This window comes from Bos indicus, chromosome 4 (assembly GCF_029378745.1).
Source record: "Bos indicus isolate NIAB-ARS_2022 breed Sahiwal x Tharparkar chromosome 4, NIAB-ARS_B.indTharparkar_mat_pri_1.0, whole genome shotgun sequence".
Taxonomy (NCBI): domain Eukaryota; kingdom Metazoa; phylum Chordata; class Mammalia; order Artiodactyla; family Bovidae; genus Bos; species Bos indicus.
Genome location: NC_091763.1, coordinates 71,013,293 through 71,040,426, shown reverse-complemented (window position 1 = coordinate 71,040,426; position 27,134 = coordinate 71,013,293). Strand labels below are relative to the sequence as shown.

Below are 27,134 nucleotides of genomic sequence, written 5' to 3'. Positions count from 1 at the left end.
TCTTAATTTTGCTAAATGAATAAAAAATATTATTTTAAGAATTAATCTCAAAAATATACAAGCAACTCCTGCAGCTCAATTCCAGAAAAATAAACAACCCAATCAAAAAATGGGCCAAAGAACTAAATAGACATTTCTCCAAAGAAGACATGCAGATGGCTAACAAACACATGAAAAGATGCTCAACATCACTCATTATCAGAGAAATGCAAATCAAAACCACTATGAGGTACCATTTCACGCCAGTCAGATGGCTGCTATCCAAAAGTCTACAAGCAATAAATGCTGGAGATGGTGTGGAGAAAAGGGAACCCTCTTACACTGTTGGTGGGAATGCAAACTAGTACAGCCACTATGGAGAACAGTGTGGAGATTCCATAAAAAACTGGAAATAGAACTGCCATACAACCCAGCAATCCCACTGCTGGGCATACACACTGAGGAAACCAGAATTGAAAGAGACATATGTACCCCAATGTTCATTGCAGCACTGTTTATAATAGCCAGGACATGGAAGCAACCTAGATGTCCATCAGCAGATGAATGGATAAGAAAGCTGTGGTACATATACACAATGAAACATTCAGTTTAGTTCAGTTCAGTCACTCAGTCATGTCCGACTCTGCGACCCCATGAATTGCAGCACGTCAGGCCTCCCTGTCCATCACCAACTCCCGGAGTTTACTCCTACTCATGTCCATCGAGTTGGTGATGCCATCCAGTAATCTCATCCTCTGTTGTCCCCTTCTCCTCCTGCCCCCAATCCCTCCCAGCATCAGAGTCTTTTCCAATAAGTCAACTCTTCGCATGAGGTGGCCAAAGTATTGGAGTTACTCAGCCATTAAAAAGAATACATTTGAATCAGTTCTAATGAGGTGGATGAAACTGGAGCCTATTATACAGAGGGAAGTAAGCCAGAAAGAAAAACACCAATACAGTATACTAACGCATATATATGGAATTTAGAAAGATGGTAATGATAACCCTGTATGTGAGACAGCAAGAGACACAGATGTATAGAACAGTCTTTTGGACTCTGTGGGAGAGGGAGAGGGTGGGATGATTTGGGAGAATGGCATTGAAACATGTATATTATCATATGTGAAACAAATCATCAGTCCAGGTTCGATGCATGAGACAGGGTGCTCAGGGCTGGTGCACTGGGATTACCCAGAGGGATGTGATGACCCAGAGGCATGGGGAGGGAGGTGGGAGGGGGGTTCAGGATGGGGAACACATGTGCACCCATGGCGGATTCATGTCAGTGTATGGCAAAACCACTGCAATGTTGTAAAGTGATTAGCCTCCAATTAAAATAAATAAATTTATATTAAAAAATAAATTGTAGTGAATTCTTTATCAGTGCATATATTTTGCTACTGATATAAAAATATGAAGTGAAAGATATATGCATTTTGTAGTTTTTGGAACACTACAGGAAGAATTTCTAGTTGCTTTCCATTTCTGCATCTTATTTTTAGAGAATCCCCGTACTTCATTTTATAGAATCCTTTTAGGCATTCAATTTCAACGGGCAAAATGATCCCTTACCATCTTGGACTCAACCAGGCCATCTGTTTCTTTAAGCAATCAATCAACAAAATATACTGCCTGTTTATCTACACAGCGTACACAGTACTGTTTAGAGATCAAAAAGCCAAAAATAGCTAGTATACTGAATGAAAAAAAAAACCCCAACAATTTAAAAAGACAACAGGGATACAATTTTCTTCTCATTTGAAGAATAAGCAGAGTTCTTAAAAAGAACTAGCAGAGGTTTAAAAAAACCTGTGTGAGAGTTATCTAAATTAGAGGAGAATCAAAATTAGGAAGTCCAAGGAACAAAGAAGTGTTATATATAAGTAGAAAATACAGTTTTAAAACAGGCTGAAATCTTCATCTCGAATTTCTAGTCTTCAGAACTATGAGACCATAAATTTGTTTGTTTTTCCCCCAGCAAATATAACCAGATAATTCAGACCTCCAATAGAGCATATGCAAACTAAATAGAAAACACACTCCAGGAGTACAGGCGCTCTGGGCTTTTATGGGAGAAGAGCTAGGGAAAGGGTTTGAAAGTTGAACTGCATTTCTAGTGCTCACAGTGAGAACTCGCAGAAATTATGGGAAAGCTGTGTGATGTCTGTATTTACCAGGCTGAAATAAATGTATAGGTTATGCCACAAATGTTTATGTGAAAGTCTTGTTACTGAGATTTTTCTATCACTATTTTCCATCTAAGTATTGGAAGGATTTATATAATAGCTTTTGCAAGTTACTATGGATGGTGTGACTATGAAAGAATGAGAATAATTTCTATAAGAAACATTTAAAAATGTCTCATTGCTTTTGCATCATAGGACATTTTTCAGTAGCAGTCATTTTTGGTTAGTTTGGCCATCTGTTCTCATCACCCTGATGCAAACCTGTACTGAATTCAGCAGTCCTGGCATCTTGGTGGGCTCTCTGAAATACCTCATAGCTTCAGATTCTTAACAAGTTCCTGGTCTCTTACGGACACCACAAGAAGTTAAGATTGATTTGTAAGAGAAAAAGCCTGGACTTCAGGCATAAATCATTTCTGAGGCCAGTCACTACTTTTGTTTTTGTGTAAAGTGATCTGGTTTTCTTGCCCTTGTGGCAGGCTCTCCCATTTGAACACACTTTTGAATTTGGTATAGCATTATTTTATTGCTAGCCACTAAACACTTTTCCAGTTTATAAGTGCCACATCATCTACTGGACAGCTTGGAACAAGGTATAACGTCATCAACTATATGATGACATGAGAACACAGAATCAGGACATTCCTGGATTCCAGCTAACTGATGTCCCTGGGAATCATGAAGACACTGAAGTAGTGACTGGTCTTTCACTGTAGCAATACTGGTTGTACTTCATTTTACATGCTATGCAATGATTTTCATTTCTTCTAGATAAATATTTCCAGTGTCTGCTTCAATGGTTCTATAGTGAACTGTGTCCCCTTTGTAAGAGGAATTAATTTCTTACCATTATGCTTGAAAATAAGTGAGCATTTAACGTTTGAGCAAATACAGCAGGAACAGACATGTTTGTGCTCATGGAGAATGTCCAGTCTACTTGAGTCAGGAAAGGCTGGAGTTTCCTGTAGGCTAGTAAAACCTAGGTTCTAAGGGAGGGTTTTGTTCAAGGCACATGCAAAGCCTTGAGGGCTTGGCTCATTCACCTTCAGGTAGATCACTCAGGAAGCAGGGGACCTGGATGAGAAACAAAGAGATCCTAGGGACAGTGAGGAATGAATGAGAAAGGCTGGGCTTCTATTATTGTCCAATAGCCAGGGGACCTGAGTCATAAAACATACTGAGAAGAATGGTTAATGGAGTAAATTGAATGCAGTAATTGTCTTAGTGCTAATTGACTTTTAATGTATGCAACTTTTCTGGGTAGAAAATTCATTTTGATTCTCCTGGGTTCTTTCCAGGATGTGCCAGGTTGAGCTGAGGTGTAAGAACCAGTGGGAATGTGGAATTAGTGGGATTAAATTTGGAACTTCTGTTACCATTTCCCATGGACTTGATGTGGTTTAAGGAAATGTAGTTATGAATATTTCAAAAAATTGTCCTATCTGCTCCCTGTTCCTAGAAAATATCCCAGTAGGCAATCTTGGAAGATCCTCAGACATTGTAACTGCTACGTGAGTAGGAATTACACTCAGAGAACTTTGCCTTTAAATGCTAACTACAATGATAATAAAACACATGCCAGGCCCTCTGCTAACTGCTTTATCTACATTGTTTCTGAGAGAATAATCTGCTGATAAGTATTTAGCTCCAGGTCAAAGGCCAGGGCAAGGCGACCCCATGTCTTACTAATTTGATATTGGTAAGAACTTCCTGAACAAAAGTCATTACATTTCTTTTCATTATATCTTGTTTTTGTCACAGAGACACCAGAAAGCAGAGATTAACTTGTTAATTTAGAAAATAAATTCCAAAGGCCAAGAGTTTGTTGTTGTGCTGTGTGTGTGTATTCAGTTGTATCCGATTCTTTGCATCCCTATAGACTATAAATCACAAAAAAGAATCACAAGAATTCGATAAGCTTTTTCTTTCTGAGATTGATCCTCTTAATAGAAAGTAAAATTGCAAAATGTGTATCTGTAGTTCTTAGGATCTTCTGGTTTTGGGTGTGGCCTGGATTTTGGCTTTGTGTAGAAGGGGTAAAAGTGGGACTAGGAAGGCAGCGAGTGACCCCCATTAATTTTCATCACTTAGGATTAAGGCAAAACTTTTTTCCCTTCAGATTCTAGTAATATATATTCCTAGCAAACAGTATTAAGTTATATCTGGTAATGATTTAGGAAAATGTTTTTTACTTTTAAGACCTGAAAGCTGTGGACTCTGTGTTTCTTGAGTTGAGGTATATTATGGAATTTCGTTTAATATCTTGTTATATATGTTATTTTTGTTAGTTAAAAAATTGCAAATTATACCCTCAACTAAATTTTCAAGTTGTAACCCATTCAAGTTTTGAGTACCAATGACCAGAATGTATTTTTATTCCTTTAAACTAAGACTATGTAGAAAATAATTATATTCCTGTTATAATTATATTAAATGATTTATAAATATTATTTTTCATTTTGTGTCCATAAATAGAGAAGAAATAATAAGGAAAAGGCGGAATATAAAACACTCGCTTAACTACATACACATTTAAATAAAGGAATTCAGTTTCTCTTTGAATAATTCAGTTAGAGGCATGAGCTGTCTCTGGACTCAGTCTGCTCTATTGAGCAGGTCTACCAAGATTTTTATCAAAACACTACACAGCTCTTCCAAGGGTATGTTTGAGGAGTTGAGGTCAAAGGGAAAAGAGACTTTGGAACTTAACAGGCTATAAGGTCATCTGAGGAAAAAAATAAAACCAACAAAAAAGGACTTTACTTTTTGTTTTTCATGTTGCCACAAAGAGAATTTGAAAAGTCCAAAACAGAGGTCTTCATATAGTTGTTTTTTAAAAAATAAAACCCCAAAGAACCTAGACTTTACTTTTAATAGCCTTTTGAGCAGATCTTTGCTTTAACTGGAATGCAATTCTTAAATGCCAGCTTAGCATTTCCAGTTAAGATTGATAGGAACTCTAACGGCATCAGGGACACCGAGCACTCGGATAGTGGATTCTAATACCATTCTCCAGGGGAAGGAGCTGAGCTCCTTGGAGAAATGGCTGGTTCTAGAGCTGGGGCAGGACATAAACAGGATGGAGCATCTTGTACTCCAGAAGCATCTTGTACTGCCAGAAAGTAAGGAAATGCTAAAAGAAAAAGCCCCACAGTGATAAGTGATGAACTACTCAAAAACAAAGAAAAGAACAGAAAAATAAACCAAAAACCCTCATACACAATGCCCCCAACCATAGGGGTATGGGCATAGAAGCCAACTGAATGGGCTCTCGTGGCCAATTTGAATGACAAAATACAGTAGTACAGTACTGCTACTAAAGTATCGAGTACAAAATAAAATCCATGAGTCTATACTGGTTAAATAAGTGATTAAACAAATGAGGAGGAATAGACACATTTCCCTTACAAAACAATACCAAATAATTTATGCAGATACCCTGCCTTCAAGGAGGTGGAGTATAATTCCAGACTGTGTACATAGTGATTTTCTTCTAAAGAGGATAGGATGGGAAAAGGAGAAAAAAAGGTTAACCGCACACTAGGGGAACCTCATAAATACTATATCAGCTAGGTAATCAAGGTTACCATCAACAGTGATAAGTTATGCATTGGATAGGATATGATGAAAATGGCAGTTTACCTCTGTGGTCCTCCTCCCTAAGACATACTACTGCAATCTAATCATGAGGAAAACACCAGACAAATCCTGATTGGGGGACATTCTACAAAATACCTGACAGATAATCATCAAAACTACTGAGGTCATTTAAAGTATTTATTTTTATTTATTTGGCTGTGGCAGGTCTTAGTTGCAACACATGGGATCTAGTTTTCCTGATCAGGGATCGAACCCTTTGCATTGGGGGCACCGGGTCTTAGCCACTGGACCACTAGAAAGTCCCCTGAGCTAGTTAAAAAAAAAAAGGGAAGTCTGAGGAACTGTCAAAGCCAAAAGGAGCCTAAGGAGACATGACTACTAAAGGTACTGTGGTGTCCTGGATAGGATCTAGGAATAGCAGAAGGACATTAGGGGAAAACTGAGGAAATCTAAATAATACTAATGCACCACTACTGGCTCATTAATAGGACAAAGGTACCATACTAATATAAGATGTTAATAATAGAGGAAACTGGCTCTGAGGTAAATAGGAAATCTCTGTACTATTTTCCCAATAATTTTGTAAATATAAAATAGTACTAAATTTAAAGGTTTACTTTAAAAAATAAGTCGGGAATATAATTGGGGGAAATCAGTAATGCTGTTATTTTGGACTTGTATCAGCCTCTTCTCTTGCCTGATTAAGAAAAAAAAAAAAACTATGAAAAGTATAACTTGTCCTTACACTGTCTAAGACATATAGATGGCCAATATTTTTTTCTTGATTATAACAGGGAAGGAAAATATAGTTGTCTACTTACCCTACTGTTGAATTAGGTGGTTTGGGCAGCCTAGAATAAAAACAGGAAACAAATCCTAATTTATATTAAGGACTTTTAAAAGCTCACATTTCTATTAGCAACTTGCTTAAGAATAAAGAAGTATCCCATTTGCAAACTACAGAGTCTTTATGATACTGACTGACTTTCCGGAACACTGAGTATTAACCAGACAGATATGATATTCTCATATCTCAGTTGTCTGTTGGTCAATTTTTTCCATTACGCTTATTCTAACTTCAGCCCCACTCACCACTCGTTCTGCATTTCTAACTTATTCTAATGATAATAGAGCTTTAGTTCTTACTGACTTCACGCTCATAGGCAGAGCACGGAAGTGCTCAGAGGTAGCCTGACACCATGCGTGTGGTGCAATTACATGACCTAAAGTGACCTGAATGTGGCCTGGTTGGAGAAAACATATAAGTACAGTGTGTGCTTTGCCCTTTGCCCAGAACTGCTCACCTCTCATGAGAGTAGATGTTGCCCAGTTGCAGAGAGGCTAGAACAAAACTGAACGAGTTCTCAGAGGCATGCCTTTTCTGAATCACTTCACTATTAGAAGGTTGTGTATTTACTAATTGCTCTGAGCTCTACGTGCCAAGAAATAACACTGCAGCCCAGGGACAAAGTCCACACTAGAGAAGGACTGTCATCAACTTTCATTGGATTTCACAATTAGTTTCAGCCTATACAAATATTTCTGAAATAGTTCAGTTATGAAAAATGAACAGAATGCTATCAATCAATAGTAAAGGCAGTAAAATTGAATACACTGTTTGCTTTTTTATATGTTCTTCTATTTAGAAAGTGGTACATAAGCCATATAATTTTATCAGTCTATAATGTATTGTAAACACACAATCCACATGCACTTTAAAAGGTTTATATCTTTATTTGGACTCTAAGTTTGTTGGAACTAAAAAGAAAAAGCATGCCTTCCAGTTAAATTTCTGGTTGAGTAGGGGATAGAAAGCAATGAATATAACAATCTATGAGATCGAGAGCTACCAGATTGACTATTATATATGAAACATTAAATCAGCATTTAAGGTTTTTCTCATTTAGCTGATTTTGACAAGTACTTACCTAAAATTAATTTGATTCAACATGGAAAAAACTGTGTGTGTGTGTGTGTGTGTATAACTGAAATCACTTTGCTATACACTTGAAACTAATACAATATGGTAAATGAATTATATTTCAATTAAAAAAACAAAATGGAAAAATAAGAATAAAAATTTAAAAAAGCTTTTTTAAAAATTCAAAGTTTGAAAGGATAAAATGAAAATAAAAAATGCTCAGAGACACGAATTCCTTGACCTGAACCTATCCATGATTTTACTGCCACTCTCTGCTTTTCAGTTTATTAATCCCAAAGGGAAAAAGGCCTAGCAACCACAAATTTCATAACTTTTTGGCTCCCTCTTGTGGCTGAACTCTATATTAATTTATCACCTATAAACAGAACTAATAGTATTTTCATTTTTACGTCAGTGCTGTCAGTATTTTATCTGAAAATTACAAAGTGGGCCTTTGTAATATCTACAACAAACTATTTCAATGAGCAAAAAATAATATACTAGAAAATAATTCCTCTAAGCAAAGAGTAAATTAAGTATTTTTTATCCAAAAGAGAAACTTACAGAGTAACTTTATTAAGAGTTATTTGTAGATTGTCATAACAAACCACTTTCATAAAATTCTGATTAAAATTTTTATTGAGGGCACTGGGGCTTTTTCTATGACCCTCTTAAAAAATGTAACAGATTTTTATTAGATTGAATAACAAAGTCAAAGGCAGGGAAATGGGTCAAGAGGACCTGTATGAATCTTTTTGAACATTACTATTCCATCTTTCCAATTTTTTTTGTTGTTTAAATGCAACAAACTATTAGTAGGTTTTAGTCTATTTATTTTATTCTTGTTCTATTGGTCTTGGTTTCTATAGTCAATGATCTATTTAAAAAAAGGAAGACTTTTGTTTAGAAGTTCCTTAGACCTGAGGAAAATTTGGGGACTATTAAAATTTTGCATATAACTCATTTCCACTTAAAAATGTTATTTGATTTCACATAAGGAAAAGAAACCTCAAACTTACAAAGAATCATTTCCGTAGATGTCACTTTTTTTGTTCTGTGACAAGTAATAAAATTGTTCAATAGGAAGCTTTCTGAAAAGAAAGAACAGATTAAATTGAACATCTTTTTAATAGCAGTGTAATGGTGAGATAGTAAAAGATAAATAGACGAATACAACCATGTATACGTGGTAATTCAGTATATGAAAAGATGGCATTTTAAATCAGTGGGAAAAGGCTTATTTTTTAATAAACAATGCAGGAAAAATTCATTAGCCATTTGGAAAAAAGGATTTCAACTTCATACTATTCAAAGAGATAATTTCAGATGGATTAAAAATCTAAGGAATTGGTGAAAAGCATAAAAATATTAAAAAAATATAGGAATATGTTTTTTTCTTGGTGGTAGGGAAAACATTTTAAATAAGATTTTTAAAAACTCAAAAATCAAAAGGAAATTTGATAACATCAAATGAAAAATTTTTGAAAAGGACTTCCCTGGTGGCTCAGTGGTAAAGAATCTGTCTGTCAATGCAGGTGACATGGGTTCGAGCCCTGATCTGGGAAGATCCCATATACTGAGGAGCAACTAAGCCCATGCACCCCAACATACTGAGCCTGTGCTCTGGAGCCTAGGAGTCGCAGCTACTGAGCCCACATGCTGCAACTACGGAAGCCTGCGTGCCCTAGAGCCTGTGTTCCACAACAAGAGTGTGTATGTGTTAGTCGCTCAGTTGTGTCCAACTCTTTGCGACCCCATGGACTGTAGCACACCAGGCTCCTTTGTCCATGGAATTCTTTGCAACAAGAGAAGACACGGCAAGAAGCCCACACACCACAGCTAGAAAGTAGTTCCCACTTGCCAAAACTAGAAAAACGCCTGTGCAGCACAGCCAGCACAGCCAAAAATAAATAATAGAAAAAAAAAAAAAAAAAAAGATACGGAGAATTTATAAAAAAATTAAGACAAGACAGCAAAAAAAGCTCAAATAAAACAAAGATTAGAAGAAATATTTATAATAGATACATATAGGGTTAATATCCAGAACATCAAGAACCAGTAAGAATCTATAGCTAAAAGACAAGCAATAAAAATGAGCAAAGAATAAGAACAGAAAGGAAATATAAATAGTAAAAAATAAGAAAACAAATGTAAGAAAAAAGTACTCAGTCTAATCAGAGAAATGCATTCTGATAATCAAGATAAACTTTTTATTCTTTAGATAGGCAAAAATTATACAGTTTGATAATGTTAGTACAGTTGGCTAAGAATATGGCAAAATGGATACTTTTAGATACTACTCTGGGAATATAAAGCATTTGGGGGATAAAATTAAAAATAATTCATATATTATGATCCATAACTTCTACTTAGAATTTTCCCTGGAGAAACATTTGTGTACTGAGTTCAAGGAAGCCTGTATAAAGATATTCATACATTTAGTTAATACAAAAGAAGAAAAAGAAAACACAAGAATGGCTAAATAATTTAATACATCCATACTGTGGAACACTATGAGAAATTTAAAGAATCATATATATCCATATTTACAATCTTTAGATTGCAGTTTTAGGTTCATGGCAAGGTTGAGAGATTTGAATGTAGAGAGATTATCAAACACTCTTTAACTCACACATGCTTCAGTTCAGTTCAGTTAAGTCAGTCGCTCAGTCGTGTCCGACTCTTTGTGACCCCATGAATCGCAGCACGCCAGGCTTCCTTGTCCATCACCAACTCCCGGAATTTACTCAAACTCATGTCCATCAAGTCAGTGATGCCATCCAGCCATCTTATCCTCTGTCGTCCCCTTCTCCTCCTGCCCCCAATCCCTCCCAGCATCAGGGTCTTAGTTCCTCCTTGTCATATGAGATCTTCCCTGATCAAGGATCAAACTCGTGTCTCCTGCACTGGCAGGCAGATTCTTTACTACTGAGCCACCAGGGAAGCCCCAAGGGATGCTTAGAAATCTTTCAGGGACAAAATTTGGGGTTGCCCCACCAGGTAAAGGCTTCCCTCGTGGCTCAGACAGTGAAAGAATCTGTCTGTAATACAGGAGACCTGGGGTCGATCCCTGGGTCAGGAAGATCCCCTGGAAAGGGAATGGCAACTCACTCCAGTATTCTGGCCTGGAGAATTCCATGGACAGAGGAGCCTGGTGGGCTATAGTCCACGGGATCACAAAGAGTCAGACACGGTTGAGCGACTTAACACACACACACACACACACACACACACACCAGGTAATAAATTCCTACGGGCTGAGGGCAAGGGAACTTGAAATATTTTTAAGAGATAAATATGATAATGATAACATTTAAATGATAAAAATGGTAACGTTTAACACAAAAGGGTGTGACAAGAACCGAATATATTAACCTGCATTTCTGAGTCAGGAGTGATTGACATTCTAATTGGAACAAATATTTCCTTTCCCAAGTATCCTAGGGCTGCATTCCGTAAGACACTAAGACTTCTTTCTTATAAGAAGCTAGTCTTTTGCTTTCTTTTTACACACTATTATTCTGAATATACTTCTAAGTCTTTTAGGATATTGTACATTTTTTTTAATACACAAATTCTGGGGACCAGAACTATAAACTCCATGAAGAGCTATACCTTAATCTCAACAATGCTTGCTATATTCAAATGACTGAATAAATGAATAGCTGGAATGAGTGAATGAATGAACAGATGAAAAGAACGTTAGCCAACTGTACTAACATTATCAAACTGTATAATTCAGATCCCCATTCTGAAACTTCACATTGTCTGACCCTCTTGTGTCAGAAGGAAAGGTACTAAACCTCTTGGGTCTCTATTGTAAAACCAGGATAACAATTTCCATTTTACAAAGATATTAAAAATCTATATTATATTAGAAAGTAAGTTCCACGAGAGTGGGGGCTTAAACAAATCTGTTGAATGAATTAATGAACTTGAGGTCCTATCTTCAATGTGTCAATATTTGCATCTTTCCAATTGGACTTTTCATTTGTCTGCTTTTTATTACTTTACTGAGGCTTTCATAAGGCTACCACATGTCCCTACTGGTATTGTTTTCCTCTTTAGCTGTAGCCTATTTATTTATTTTAACTGCTTTAGAATAAAAAACTAGTTAGCTAGATTGTCAGTAAGCTAGGTAGCCAGGATTGTTAGATAAAACAGGAGTAAGCGGGCTTTGTGTGGAGAAGCTTCAGTGGATTTTGTTTTGAGTAAATTTCATACTTAATAGTTAATGTGACATTTAATTTACTGCTCAGATTTTGTGTGTGTGTGTGCTTTATCTTCAGTGTTAACTGGCCTTTGAATACATTTGCTGAGAGGGTAACTTTAAGACATAAATGATGATTGAAATATTTTAATACTTGAAAACAATGCCCATTAGATTCTAATGACTTATAGATGGTTTTAAAAAAATAGAATTCAAAAGTCAACATTTGTAGAAATTAGGCCATCTATTTGCTCAAGCCAAAAATTAATCTCTCTCAGGAATGTTGCTTAGTTTTAGATAAAATATGATTAGCAAGGGAATTAGATTAATCAAAAATTTTGATCACATAAACATCTCTAAGGAGAGCAAAGATATTTATAACATATTTTTTACTGACTTCACAATTAGAAATTATATAATTAGTGTTCCCATCTGTTTCTTTTCATAAATAATAAAAGTTCAGAAGTAGATTTAAGTTAACAAAGGACTCAAAATAGAAATACAGAAAATTGAATAACAATGACCTCTATGTGAGAGACTGAAAGTTCATTTACCTTGGCCAGATTTCTCCACCAAATCCATAATGCTGATGTCCTTTGCCCATGACTCTAGGAGGTTCACATTTCGGCCTGTGTTCCTCAGGGAGCGAAATGGGTATCATCCCTCCATATTCCCTTTCAGCACCCCATGGAAGCCTACATCGTTGGAGTGACTGTCTGAATTTCTGATACCTGCATACAAAGAGAGATTTTTGAAATATTAATGGGTTCAGAGTGGAATGCTATGGTCTGAATGTTTGTATCCCTCCTGCCCCCAAATTTATGTATTCAAATCCTAATGTCCAATGTGATGATATAAAAAGGTGGGATCTTCAGGAAGTGACTAGGTCAGGAGGTGCAGTCATGAATGGGACTAATGCTCTTGGTAAGAGAGATTCCAGAGAGCTTGTTAGCACTTCTACAATGCGGAAGTGAGCTAGAGAAGGACCTTGTTAGAAATACAAATTCTCAGGCTCCATCCCAGATCCAGGAATCAGAATTAGGGGGTGCAGTGAGGTGTTGAGCCCTATAATCTGTTTTTCTTTATTTTTTAATTGGAGGAAAATTGCTTTACCATGCTGCATTGATTTTTGCCATACAATGGTGTGAATCAGTCACAATGTTATCTATATATATATCCCCTCCCTCCTGAGCCTCCCTCTCCTCTCCCCATCCCACCCCTTTAAGATGTAATCTGTTTTAAACAAGCTCTCCAGATGATTCCTTTGCATGCTAAACTTTAGAAGTACTGCCCTATTCAACAAATTACCTTCCATAGAAAATAATTCTCCAATTGTTCCACCTTTTACAACTATACCATTCAGTAGGTTGAAGACATGGTAATTTCCTAAATTGGCTGGTAGGGCTAGTCTCATCTTAAAAACTGGTAGTTCAGATGACTTTCTCTGCTCTTTCTCAACAAGGGAGTGAAGGGCAAGGACACATATTCACTGTTGTAAAAATGCTTCACAGGAAGTACTTAGTGGATGTCTGTGAAATGAATTGCATGCCTGAGTGAATGAAAAAGGCCAAATAGACTGATTTGTTTCCTGGACTGCTACTTATGACACAATATGAAAACTTTAGGCTAGGGAGAAGTCCGCACAAAGCTCTTAATCTGGCTAAAGACCTGCGTCCTAATTAGGAAGGATTTCATGTCTTCCAGTTTCCACTAATGGCAGTCAATTATTTAGACTAACCATCCCACTAAAAATACATTAAAATGCTGGAAAAAGAGCTTTGGGGTTGGTGACCATGTGGAGGTGGCGGTGGGACCCTCAGACTTCATGGAAGTTTCAGTGCCCCAATCCACATACCTTGCCCTATGCACCTCTTCCACCTGGCTGTTCTTAAGTTACATCCTCGTATAATAAAGCAGTAATCTGTCACCAAGAAATGAACAGCACAACGTTCTAGAGAACAAAGAACAATGATTCATCACAGTTTCCCCAGCACAACAAAGAGGACAGGTCATTGCAGACAAAAGACTGGCACACTCACCATGGAATCCCCAGGATATGGCACTGTGCCTTGCAAATATATGCTCAATAAATAGTTACTGCAAGGTGGTTTTCCTTGAGAGCAGACAATGACATGATAATTTTAGAAAGGGGACCCACTGAACTTTGGGTCAAATTTTCTTGGAGAAGTTGAATTCTATTTTTATTTGACTGCTTTGATTTTCCTTGAGCAAACAACACAAAACGTTGAAAAGAAAAGCATCTTCTTAAAAGCAACTCATTGTTAACAAGACAGAAAGAGACACCAGGGTTCCATAAGAGGGGAAATAGGAATCCAGAAAGGTAAACAAGCACTGCTGCTGCTACTGCTGCTAAGTCACCTCAGTCATGTCCGACTCTGTGCAACCCCATAGGCGGCAGCCCACCAGGCTCCCCCGTCCCTGGGATTCTCCAGGCAAGAACACTGGAGTGGGTTGCCATTTCCTTCTCCAATGCAGGAAAGTGAAAAGTGAAAGTGAAGTCGCTCAGTCGTGTCCGACTCTTAGTGGCCCCATGGACTGCAGCCCACCAGGCTCCTCCGTCCATTCGATTTTCCAGGCAAGAGTACTGGAGTGGGGTGCCAAACAAGCACAGAAGCCACTTTTGCCCTTAAGGCAGTGCTAATTCTGGCAGATTTCATTTTTGCTTTAAGGACATTGCAGGGGGAGAAGTACAGAAATCAGCCAGGTGAGGAATCTAAAGGAAGCCATCCCTACCGTAAACTGGGACCCTAAAAGACTGCCCTCTCATGTTAAAGGTGAGTCAGGAAAAACCAGCTCTCATTTTCTCCCCAAATTTGCACTTGCCCATGACTTGAACTTGAATTTAAGTGGTCAGAGATAGATAGCATACCCCCTATTTGTACATATGCAAGACCAACAGGATCCCCTTCTGGAGGAAAGATTCTTGGGTGAATCACTGTCTAGGATGAGTTCTAAAGGATGAGTAGGACTTTTCTGGGTGCAAGAGAGGGAGGACTCTAAGCAGGGGCAATATCATGGAAGAAAGTTGAAAGGTTAAGGAACTGAAAATTCCTGACAGTGTTGGCTCCAGAATCCTTCTTGGGGAAGATTGGCTTGTTTGATCAAGTATTTTGTTAGGCCACTTGGAGAAGAGACAGAGACTCTGCAAGTACAGGTGTTGATAAGGACTCAAGCAACCCAAGATTTATTAAGCTGCTCAGCAATGGAAGGGATCTGGTGTTTCACTCTTGAGAGAGGAAGATGAGGGGAAAGGGAATTAGAAGGAGAGGAAGAAAAGAGACTAGCAGGATGCTAAGGGATCACAGTGAGTGAAAAGCCATTGGGGGAACTCTGATGGTAGCCGGGATAAAGAACTTTTAAATACAGAAGCTATGGCTTATAAGGGACTCTTAGTTATATATTATATGGTATGATGTGATTCTTCCTTTAGACCCTTACCTGATCAGTGAAATTTACCAGGCTCACAAACGCTCTGTTTGGATGAGGTCTTTGGAGGAAACTAAAAAATGACTGTTTCACATCTGGGTCAAAATGTTGTTGAACAGAAGCAGAATACGTGGAGCTGGTACCCAGAGTCAGTTATGGCCATCCCCACCCCATCCTTGGAATTTCGGTACATTTTGAGGAAGGCTTTGGGTTACCAGAATGTACAGAATAAAGATTTGAGTGGAACTTAGCTGAATCTTAAGGACGAAAAGACAGCTAAATTTTGGGCTACATCAGAGGAGCTGATACAGAATATTGAAATTTGAGGCACAGTAGAGAAGAGCTGCTTGAGAGGGGAAGCAAGTGAGGAAGACAAGGGTAACACCCTGCATGATCTCACAGGCCCTTTGGATGATACCTTCTGAGCAATGTGGACCCAGTTAGAAACACGGGAAGGGAACTCAGAGATACAGATGTGGACAGTGGAGCCGCTTTCTTCTCTGCACCCATGCACTGGTTTAGTGTCAACCTCCTGCACAAATTTGCTGAAAGAAGAACTAACACTTGGGACTGTCATACACGGAATGTATTGTCTCAAAGTCACTACAAAGGGGTTGGCACACTATGACCCACAGGCCAAATCCAACCTACTGCTGTTTTTGTAAGTAAAATTTTATTGGAATACAGCCATGACCGTTCATTTGTATACTGGCTATTGTCTATGGCTGTTTTTCTGCTACAACAGCAGAGCTGAGTGGTTTGACAGAGACTGAAAGTGAAAAAGGTGAAAGTGTTAGTTGCTCAGTCGTGTCTGACTCTTTGCAACCCCACGGACTGTAGCCTGCCAGGCTCCTCTGTCCGTGGAATTCTCTAGGCAAGCCAGGGTCTCCTGCATTGTAGGCAGATTCCTTACCATATGAGCCACTAGAGAAGCCCTTGACAGAGACTATAGAGCCTTAAGTATTTACTATCTGGTCCTTTAAGGAAGAAGTCTGCCACCCCCTGCACCAGCTAGTCAAGGAGAATCTCGTGTCCGCTGATTTGGGGTACTGGAGAAGGGATGCAGGTATTCCGTTCTCAGACCTCTGAGCTATGATCTATGACTATAATCAATAGACACAGTGTGTGGGCATGACAAGTGAAAAATATTTAAATACATTTGATTAATGGCAACCTAAGCTTTAATATCTAAGTTTTTAAAAGTTACATTTAAATTAGATGAGTCAATTTCTCAGCATCTGACCCTCATATATTACACTAGCCTAGGAAGATGAGCCAGTAGAATATGTTAATCAATCATTTGAGTTGTCATTCACTAAAACCAGTAAGTTGCAGGAAACCATTTAAAATAAAAGGCAAAGCATAAAGAAGTCATATTTCTCTTTCACTGTAGGGTCTCATATCCCTACCCCTTAGCTTTAATATTAACAGAATTTATAGAAGGAACTAATTAAATGAAATATTAAAGTTTCAGTATTAAATAATTTTATAGCTTAAATAATACATGTCTCCTAAGCAAATAACAATAAATTATTAGTGTTGAAATCTGTAGCCACATAAAATTAATGTTTACTTGTTTAAGAGAAAGATATGTTGCCTGTAGATAAACCAATATCTTTCTTTGGAGTCACTTTACAGGATTTTGATTTGGGGGACTGAATTTAGCCAATAATGATTAGAGGCACAATTAAAGGAAAGGCTAGAACAAACATATGCTTATTTTTTGACAGGAAGCTAACAGTTAAAAACAAAACAAACAAACCCCCAAACCTCAGGAATCAGAAAGCAATGGCATGAATACAGATATAAAATGGAACTTGTAATTAAATCTTAAGCAATTCTCAAGACACTTCCTTAATTGATATTTATCTTCCTAATGGACTAGGAAGGAGATGTCAGCTGAATGGAAAAAGGAGGTAGGCATCTGTGATTTTGAGTATCTGTACCTGCCACTGTTAAATTTTCAAAGGAAAAAACACAAAAGAATGCCACTTACTTATTAATATTTTTTAAGGAGATCAAGTAGTGACTAGTATAATTGTCCCAAAACATACCAGTGAAGAAAGTAACTGATGTACAAAGATTAATTTGCCCTTGGTCACTGGGTAAGCCAGACCACAATCCTGGTTTTCATGTTGTATTTCAGTGCTTTCTGCTAGCCCAGTGATTCTCAAAACAAGTTGAAAACTACTAAAAATGCAGATCCCCTAGATCCAACCCAGACCCAGTGAGTCAGAGTCTCTACAGATAGAGCTTCAGTGCAGGCTAAGACACTTTAGTGACATCCAACTCCTTGCGACCCATTAGACTGTAGCTTGCTGGGCTCCTCTGTCCATGAGATTCTCCAGACAAGACTACCGGAGTGGGTTGCTGCGTTGCCATTCCTTCTCCAGGGGATCTTCCTGACTCAGGGATCAAACCCTTGTCTACTGCATCTCCTGCATTGCAGGTGGATTCTCTACCAATGAGCCACTGGGGAAGCCCAAAGACAGAGCTTGGGAATCTGTATTTTCAGAACACTTGTCATGTTATTTTCATGTGCCCAGTTACCAGACTAGTGGTGGGTAACAACTTAGTTTCACTGTGCTGCCTATTCTGGAAAGAAAAAAAAAATAGGTGGATGAGAGGAAACAATTCTTCATCTCGGTTTAAATTGCCAAGTTAGTTCAAAACACATTATAATATTTAAAAAGCCACCCCCCTTAAGTACAGCCACACTTAGAAAATTAAGCTGCTGAAACCTAATACATTACGACTTGTATTCATCCTTACCATTATGAAGGTAATGTTCTTCATTGTTCTGTTTTGTTTTTGAGATACCTTGAGGTTTGAGTTGGGAGCCATATACCCTGAACCTGGTTTGGAAGAAGTAAGCCTCAGTGTGGATAGGGTAGAGTTACCAATGTTGCCCTGATGATACATTCTAGAAAAGTTGAGGAATACTACTGAGAGAAGAGAGAACTTCTATTTCTGTAAGCTTCCCAGCTACTATTTAAAAGGGTGTTAAATGGGAGGGGGAGGTTCTGAGAATATAGGATCATCCTGGTTTTCCCATTTGGGGACTAGGAAAGGAAAAACTTCGCATGGAATAAAGTGAAAAGCAAATTTTATTTATTCGGAACTAGGAACATGGTTGTGCCTAGATACTGCTTCAAATAATACCTTATTATATTTATAGGTAATTGAGTATACGCCGTGTTTAATTTTGTGGCTAAAGAAACAAAAAAATATTAATGACCCAGATAACCAAGATGGTGTGATTGCTCACCTAAAGCCAGACATCCTGGAGTGTGAAGTCAAGTGGGCCTTAGGAAGCATCACTACGAACAAAGCTAGTGGAGGTGATGGAATTCCAGCTGAGCTATTTCAAATCCTAAAAGATGATGCTGTGAAAGTGCTGCACTCAATATGCCAGCAAATTTGGAAAACAGCCATGGCCACAGTACTGGAAAAGGTCCGTTTTCATTCCAATCCCAAAGAAGGGCATTGCGAAAGAATGCTCAAACTACCGCACTACTGCACGTATTTCACATGCTAGCAAGGTAATGCTCAAAATTCTCCAAGTTAAGCTTCAATAGTACATGAACTGAGAACTCCCAGATGTTCAAGCTGGATTTAGAAAACTCAGAAGAACCAGAGATCACATTGCCAACATCCACTGGATCATAGAAAAATCAAGAGAATTCTAGAAAAACATGTACTTTTGCTTCACTGACTATGCTAAAGCCTTTGACCATGTGGATCACAACAAACTGTGGAAAATTCTTAAAAAGATGGCAAAAGAAGACCACCTTAGCAGCCTCCTGTGAAACCAGTATGCAGGTCAAGAAGCAGTCAGAATCAGACATAGAACAATGGACTGGTTCCAAACTGAGAAAGGAGTACATCAAGGCTAGTATATTTTCACCTTGTTATATGCAGAGTACATTATGAGAAATGCCAGGTTGGATGAAGCACAAGCTGGAATCAAGATTGCTGGGAGAAATATCAATAACCTCAGATATGCAGAAGACACCACCCTTGTGGCAGAAAGTGAAGAGGAACTAAAGAGCCTCTTGATAACGGTGAAAGAGGAAAATGAAAAAGCTGGCTTAAAATTCAATGTTCAGAAAACTAAGGTCATGGCATCTGGCCCCATCACTTCATGGCAAACAGATGGGGAAACAATGGAAACAGTGACAGACTTTATTTTCTTGGGCTCCAAAATCACTGCAGATGGTGACTGCAGCCATGAAGTTAAAAGACACTTACTCCTTGGAAGAAAAGTTATGACCAACCTAGACAGCATATTAAAAAGCAGAGACATTACTTTGCCAACAAAGGTCCATCTAGTCAAAGCTGTGGTTTTTCCAGTAGTCATGTATGGATGTAAGCATTGGACCATCAGAAGGCTGAACATTGAATAACTGATGCTTTTGAACTGTGGTGTTGGAGAAGACTCTAGAGTCCCGTGGACTGCAAGATCAAACCAGTTAATCCTAAAGGAAATCAACCCTGAATATTCATTGGAAGGACTGATGCTGAAGCTGAAGCTCCAATACTTTGGTTACCAGATGCAAAGAGCCTACTCATAGGAAAAAACCCTGATGCTAGCAAAGACTGAAGGCAGGAGGAGAAGGGGACGACAGAGGATGAGATGGTTGGTTGGCATCACTGACTCTATGGATATGAGTCTGAGCAAGCTCCAGGAGATTGTGAAGGACAGGGAAGCCTGGTGTGCTTCCATGGGGGTCTCAGAGTCAGACACGAATAAGTGACTGGAAAACAGCAATGAAAAGCAGTATTTTCTCTGACTTCTCTCTTAGATTTCAAGTCTGTTTAAGGGTTTTGGAGCCAATTACTAACCAAACCATAGGACCATTTAGGTAGAGGGTATCAACGTTTCAGTTAAATGCCTCTGTGAGTGCTTTTGCGGGCACAGTGAGTTCCATCAGATACGGCAGCGTTAAATTCCTACTCAGATCCCTTTTGGCCAAATATAAAACCTCACACTTCTGCTTTTGATCCAGGGACCACTGCCTATCCCCATATCACACACGATCTGCTAAGGATTTCCTCTGGCTCCAGGAAAGCCCTGTCTGATCTTATGGTCCTTGGAGCTGAGCAGGAATTTAGGGCTCACAGCCACTTTTGGGAATCAGATAACAAAGGAGGTGCACCAAGGAATGAGTCTGTAGATGTGAACTGAACACACTTTCCCACAAATATGAACATATTTCTTTGCATTAAGTGAAAAACAGTAGTTTACAAAAAATATGTTGAATGGAATCTTCAAATTTAAAAAATGGAGGAGACATATTGAAATATTAACAACGGTTACTGTTTCTGGATAAAGGAAGTACAGAAGGTTTTCTTCCTGTGCTTTAATTTCATTTTTTCTTCCATTGGAAAAATGGAAAATTTATTTTATTTTTGGATTTTCATGATTTCCAAGTTATTCATACAGAAATATCAGGGGTTTTTTTTTTCAGTTAAAATTTTTTTCTTTATATCTTTTTTTCTTTTTTCTTCTGTGTTAGTTTTTAATTGGGAGAAAAAGCTTTCTTTTTATTTTTTCATATAAAGAGTATGTTTACAAATTGGAATAGATCCATGGAAGTCTGATCAAGACAGTGAAAGTCTCGACACAGGAAGAGAGAAGAGTAAAGTCTGTTAACAATGAGTGTTCATCTGGCAAAAAGAACTCAGACAGTCAAAAGAATCTTCAAACTCTTGAGGGGTTGCTATCATAAAGATAACGTGTGTGCATGCTCAGTCATTTCTGTCATGTCTAACTCTTTTGACTACTTTCTTAAATGAGAAAGACTTCTTAAATGAGAGATTTGACAATGTGAAATTATAAAACAAACAAGCAAAAGCAAGAAAACAATTACATAGGTTATTTTTTACCCATGATTTTGAGTTTTTTTTTCTTTCCTAAAAATGATTCAAATAAATATTGATACAATACAGTAAAGCTGGCACTAATATCTCGGAAAACTACTTGTTTGTACCCTGTTCCTTCATACATAAAATGGGGATAATAATAATATTTATCTCATAGGGCTGTTGTAGGGATTAAAAGAATTACCACATTAGTAAAACATTTGGTACAGTGCCAACACATAGTAATCACTCATTTATGTTAGATGAGATTTTAAACATAATCTGCAATGCATTACAGAAAATTTGGTAGAGCATAAATAAAGTCTGAATAACAGATTCTGAGAGTATTTTTGAGCAGATGGTGTTAGAGAATTATAAGGAACCACTATGCTACTCTTTGGGCTTCTCTGGTGGCTCAGATGGTAAAGAATCTGCCTGCAGTGCAGGAGACCTGGGTTCAATCCCTAGGTCAGGAAGATGCCCTGGAGAAGGGAATGGCAATCACTCCAGTATTCTTGCCTGGAGAATTCCATGGACAGAGGAGCCTGGCGAGCTACAGTCCATGGGGTTGCAAAGAGTTGGACATGAAGAAACACAAGCTGGAATCAAGATTGCTGGGAGAAATATCAATAACCTCAGATATGCAGATGACACCACCCTTATGGCAGAAAGTGAAGAGGAACTAAAAAGCCTCTTGATGAAAGTGAAAGTGGAGAGTGAAAAAGTTGGCTTAAAGCTCAACATTCAGAAAACGAAGATCATGGCATCCGGTCCCATCACTTCATGGGAAATAGATGGGAAAACAGTGGAAACAGTGTCAGACTTTATTTTTTTGGGCTCCAAAATCACTGCAGATGGTGACTGCAGCCATGAAATTAAAGATGCTTACTCCTTGGAAGGAAAGTTATGACCAACCTAGATAGCATATTCAAAAGCAGAGACATTACTTTGCCAACAAAGGTCCGTCTAGTCAAGGCTATGGTTTTTCCTGTGGTCATGTATGGATGTGAGAGCTGGACTGTGAAGAAGGCTGAGCGCCGAAGAATTGATGCTTTTGAACTGTGGTGTTGGAGAAGACTCTTGAGAGTCCCTTGGACTGCAAGGAGATCCAACCAGTCCATTCTGAAGGAGATCAGCCCTGGGATTTCTTTGGAAGGAATGATGCTAAAGCTAAAACTCCAGTACTTTGGCCACCTCATGCGAAGAGTTGACTCATTGAAAAAGACTCTGATGCTTGGGAGGGATTGGGGGCAAGAGGAGAAGGGGACGACAGAGGATGAGATGGCTGGATGGCATCACTGACTCGATGAACTTGAGTCTGGGTGAACTCCGGGAGTTGGTGATGGATAGGGAGGCCTGGCTTGCTGCGATTCATGGGGTTGCAAACAGTTGGACACGACTGAGCGACTGAACTGAACTGAGCAACTAACACACATACTACTCTTTATAAAGTTCAATTAAAACATTAATTCACAGGGCTTCCCTGGTGGTTCAGTGGTAAAGCATCCGCCTGCCAATTCAGGAGACACAGGTTTAATCTCTGGTCCAGGAAGATCCCACATGCTGAGAAGCAACTAAGCCTGTTCGCCACAACTACTGAGCCTGTACTCTTTAGAGTCTAAGAGCCACAACTGCTGAGCCCTCACACCCTAGAGCCTGTGCTCTGCAACAACAGAGGCCACTGCAATGAGAAGCCTTAGCATCGCAACTAGAGAGTACCCCCCATTCTCCGCAAGAGAAAAGCCCACACATGATGAAGCCTCAGCACAGCCAAAGACAAAGAAACAAAATTAATTCAAAATGAAGGAACAGATCATTTCTAGAGTTCTAGAATGCAGTAGATGAATTTGATGTTTGCCTTTTAAAAATATACACTAACTTTTTACTTCTTGCCAAGTTACTAATAGATGTGGACACTTTAAAGTTTAGTTCATTGTCATATTATGCCTTCCCGGTAATGTGATACACAGAAGAGGTCCATAACCTTAAATGCTTTTTCTCACAAAACAAAAATACAGTAATATATTAAAACCTTTTATAATTGTTTGCATTATCCAGTCTTTGTTTTACCTGTCCTCTGAGGCAGTTGGGCGAGTAGCCGTTTCTAGTGGAGTGTGCAATTCATTAGAGTAAAAGGTGTCTGACAATATGTCAGCTCCTTCAAGCTCCCTACAGCAGTAGGGCTGGCCATGAATTACCTCCATGCTTCTTGGCTAAAAGGGCACAACCTGCAAAAAGAAAAGGAGGGCACATTTGGTTAAAGAGTCACTGAGTTAGCTGCTGTCACACTGACCCTCCCTCAGGGCAGGCAGGAAACTTGCTTTGTACTGCTCAGTAGTTCAACCCAAGTCTGCTTAGAAATCATGGGCTCCTATCTTTGGGGTGAGCTCTATCTGTGGGCCCTTGGGTGTCCTTTCAGTAACAGACAGCAACTTAAGTTCTTTGGAAACGAATTTCAACTGAAACAAATCCACAAAGTGGAAGAGGTTCCAAAGTAGAGTATGAATGCTAAGTGAATGACTCGTGGACTCATTTAAGGCTTCGATTCTTGCCTCAATTTTAACCGTAATTATTCAAGAAAACTCAGCTGATTCCCCCTGCCCTGGTCTTTTTTTTTTTTTTTAAGCAGGGAGACTCAGCATCCAACAGAATTAACACCTGTGCTTCTAAAGTCTTCAGGGATTCTAGTCGAGAGGTTCTTTGAAGAGAGGTGGAGAATCAGCGGTGCAGCACAAGCGAGACCCCAAAGTGAGAATTCCACCCCTCCTTAGGACTTGATGAGGGAAGCAAAAGATGCGCTTTGGCCAGGACGGGCCTAAGCCTTGCCTCCAGGGCCATCGACGCCCTGCCGATCTGTGCCTCGGGGTTCCGACGCACCTTGGGACATCAGCCTGGACGCCTTAGGCGGCAGAGCCTCCCTTTCCCCTCCCTAGAGCTGGAGGGCCTCTGCGGGGCGTGGAATTCCGCCGTCGTCCGCACCTGCGGCCCAGGGGAGCTTGCGTGCAGGTGCGGGTGAAGGAGAGAGAGGGCCGGCGGGCAGGCCAGGGGTGGGGTTGAGGGTGCCTGTGACGGCGACCGTGACCGTGGCAATAGGTAATGCATGCCTGCGGGGCGGCGGGCTTCGGGGAGGAGAGCAAGGGCGGCGGTGGGCTCTTAGAAGTTTCGGAAGAAGCCAGCCCGCGAACTCTTGGAACCCGTAAGAATTGGAAGCCGGAAGGAAGGTGGGGAACGAGGGCTAGACTCCCCGTCGACGCGCGAAAATTCTTCCGGCACTCCAGTCCCTCGGCCCCGCCCCTTTATTCGCCCCTCCCTTCGCCCCTGGCCCCGCCCCCTGGCGCCCTCGGCAGGACGTATCTCGTGCTCCTTCGAGGGCTGCTTGGTCCAGGCGGCTCCTGGCCCTGGGGCCCGCGAGTTCTCTGCTGTGCACTGGGTGGTGGAGGAGTGCGGTGCCAGGGAGACGCTGATGAGGAGGGAGCCTCCAACACATCCATGTTCCTTACGCTCAATGGGGAACAGTGCGGCCTTATCGAGGGTGGCTTCCGCAGGACTCAGCACGTGCAGCTCCTACATTATGCCAGGCCGAGGCTCTTCCTCTTCTAGGTGGGTGTGGACAGGGCAAACAGGCAGTGTGCCTGCGGTGGTCTACCCGATCAGCAAAGACCTCGCCCTGCTTCGATTACCTTTGTTACCACCCCCCACTTCCCCGCCCCCAATCCTCCCGAAGAAACCAATGTGAACCACAATTCTGCACCTACGGGACCACGAGTTTCTGTGATGGCTGAGGAAAGAACCGCTGAGAAGGACCCTGATGTGGGAAGGTTGGTTACTTTTGCGGGGAGAGGCTGGAACTGAGCCCGCAGGAACACAGGGGAAGGTGAGGGCAAGAACGACCACCTCTCAGAAGGGAGGTGTAACAGGGCTGTTCTCTGCCTGGTTCCCAACTTCATTTTCACTTTTCACTTTCCTGCATTGGAGAAGGAAATGGCAACCCACTCCAGTGTTCTTGCCTGGAGAACCCCAGGTTCGGGGGAGCCTGGTGGGCTGCCGTCTATGGGGTCGCACAGAGTTGGACACGACTGAAGTGACTTAGCAGCAGCAGTGGGTATTCATTTTGTGCTGTGTTTTCCAGGTGAGTGTTAGCTGATGTGAGGGAAAGAAAGCTGCGTTAGAGTAGACCAGGTGTTAATTTTGTATTCCTGGTCTGTTTCTTTGTCCCTGCACCTTTCTCAGAGTCCAGTAGTTACCAGCCACTAAACCAGGAAGCATAGATTTTTCAGGACGCAGAGTTGTGAATTAGGTGAAGTTTGACTTTCTTTTTGACCCCGTTAACATTTTTTTTACCCAAAAAATTTCTCATAGAAGTTCACCTCAGCCTTCTCGCTTCTTTGTGTGCGCAGGATACCCATGACATTATCTTGTCAGCCCAGCCTATTTTATGTGCCTGGCCTCCCAGGACTTTACATACGTCACCTTTTCCCATGCTTGACCTTTGTCCAAATTTCCTCATGGCTTGATTCTTCCTGGGAGGTAATAACTGAGTGTCATAGGTTTAATCAGTGACATCTGATGAGCTGTGTCACTAGCCACAGGTTAGTATGTAATGGGTGTTTGTGATACCAGGAAAGTTGAGGAAACTGTAAGTTGATTGACCAGGATATGTGGTGATAGCTTCCTGGTGTGTTTGAAATTTTATTTTGGTCAAATGACTGTTGTTGTTTAGTCGCTCAGTTGTGTTGAACTCTTTGCGACCCCACGGACTGTAGCCTGCCAGGCTCCTCTGTCCAGGGATTGTCCAGGAATATTGGAGTGGGTTACCATGCCCTCCTCCAGGGCATCTTCCCAACCCTGGGACCTAACTCATGTCTCCTAATGTCTCCTTCATTGGCAAGTAGGTTCTTTACTACTAGCGCCACCTGGGAAGCCAGAGTGTAAAGGTTAGGAAAATTTAATTATTTTTGCCTCTGTTATTTTCAAGTAAAATTTACAGGCAAGAATAAGTTTTTTGCCAGATCTTTTAAAAAACAGTTGTTGTCTTCGGAAATGTTTTTACATCTGCAAGATTCTAAAGGATGTCAGGATTGGGTCTATTATTTGACCAACACTCCTTAATCTAGGCTTTTATGATTTAATTCACACCATCTCAGCCATCTGGTGATATGTATGTGACCCCCAACGACACTTGTCATAGTTGTTGTTTAGTCGCCAAGTCTTGACCGACTCTTTTGCAACCGCATGGACTGTAGCCCACCAGGATCCTCTGTTCATGGAATCTCCTGGGCCAAGGCTACTGCAATGGGTTGCCATTTCCTTCTCCAGGGGATCTTCCTGACCCCAGATCGAACCTGCATCCCCTGCATTGCAAGCAGGTTCTTTACTGCTGAGCCAGCAGTCGCCTCCTATCTAGATGTGTGCAGCATGATTGAGCAAATCCCTTTTTGACCTGCCATATTGACTTTTCTTTCACTACCTCATTTCCCTTAATGTATTTTGTTTACCTTTTGTATCACTTGTAATTCTTCCAGCAGGGAAGGTGAAATTTGAAATGAAAGAAAAAAATGTATGCATAGAATATTGCATCTGAGTTGATGAAAATTCCAAACTACTAAAACTAGACCTTTAACTGTCAAGAAAAGAATATGCAGGAAATATATAACAATGTAAAGCATGGATTATATTCTATAATATTTTTAAAGGATGTTATAGAGACTTTTAACCCAGTGGCATTTGATAATGAATAAAACTTTAAGAGACTTAGTACTCCTTGGCAGATATGAATATTTTTATTTTGATCTTTTTTCCAGTTTTATTAATATAATTGACATACAGCACTATATAAATTGAGGTTTCCTTGATGGTTCACATGGTAAAGAATCTGTCTGCAGTGCAGGAGATGCGGGCTCAATCCCTGTATCAGGAAGATCCTTTG

General features: G+C 39.8%; 1 protein-coding gene across 1 annotated transcript in view; it reads right to left on the bottom strand.

The window, feature by feature from the left end:
• SPMIP4 (sperm microtubule inner protein 4) overlaps positions 1-24,450 on the bottom strand; it is a 40,799-nt gene extending 16,349 nt beyond the window's left edge. The window contains exons 1-5 of the mRNA XM_070787918.1: positions 24,086-24,450; positions 23,279-23,436; positions 12,451-12,627; positions 8,706-8,777; positions 6,587-6,616 (exon numbers count right to left, since the gene is read on the bottom strand). Of these exons, the coding sequence (XP_070644019.1) occupies positions 6,587-6,616; positions 8,706-8,777; positions 12,451-12,627; positions 23,279-23,412 (413 nt within the window). The 5' untranslated portion in view covers positions 23,413-23,436; positions 24,086-24,450. The remainder of the gene's footprint in view (positions 1-6,586; positions 6,617-8,705; positions 8,778-12,450; positions 12,628-23,278; positions 23,437-24,085) is intronic.
• Between the last annotated feature and the right edge of the window lie 2,684 nt (positions 24,451-27,134).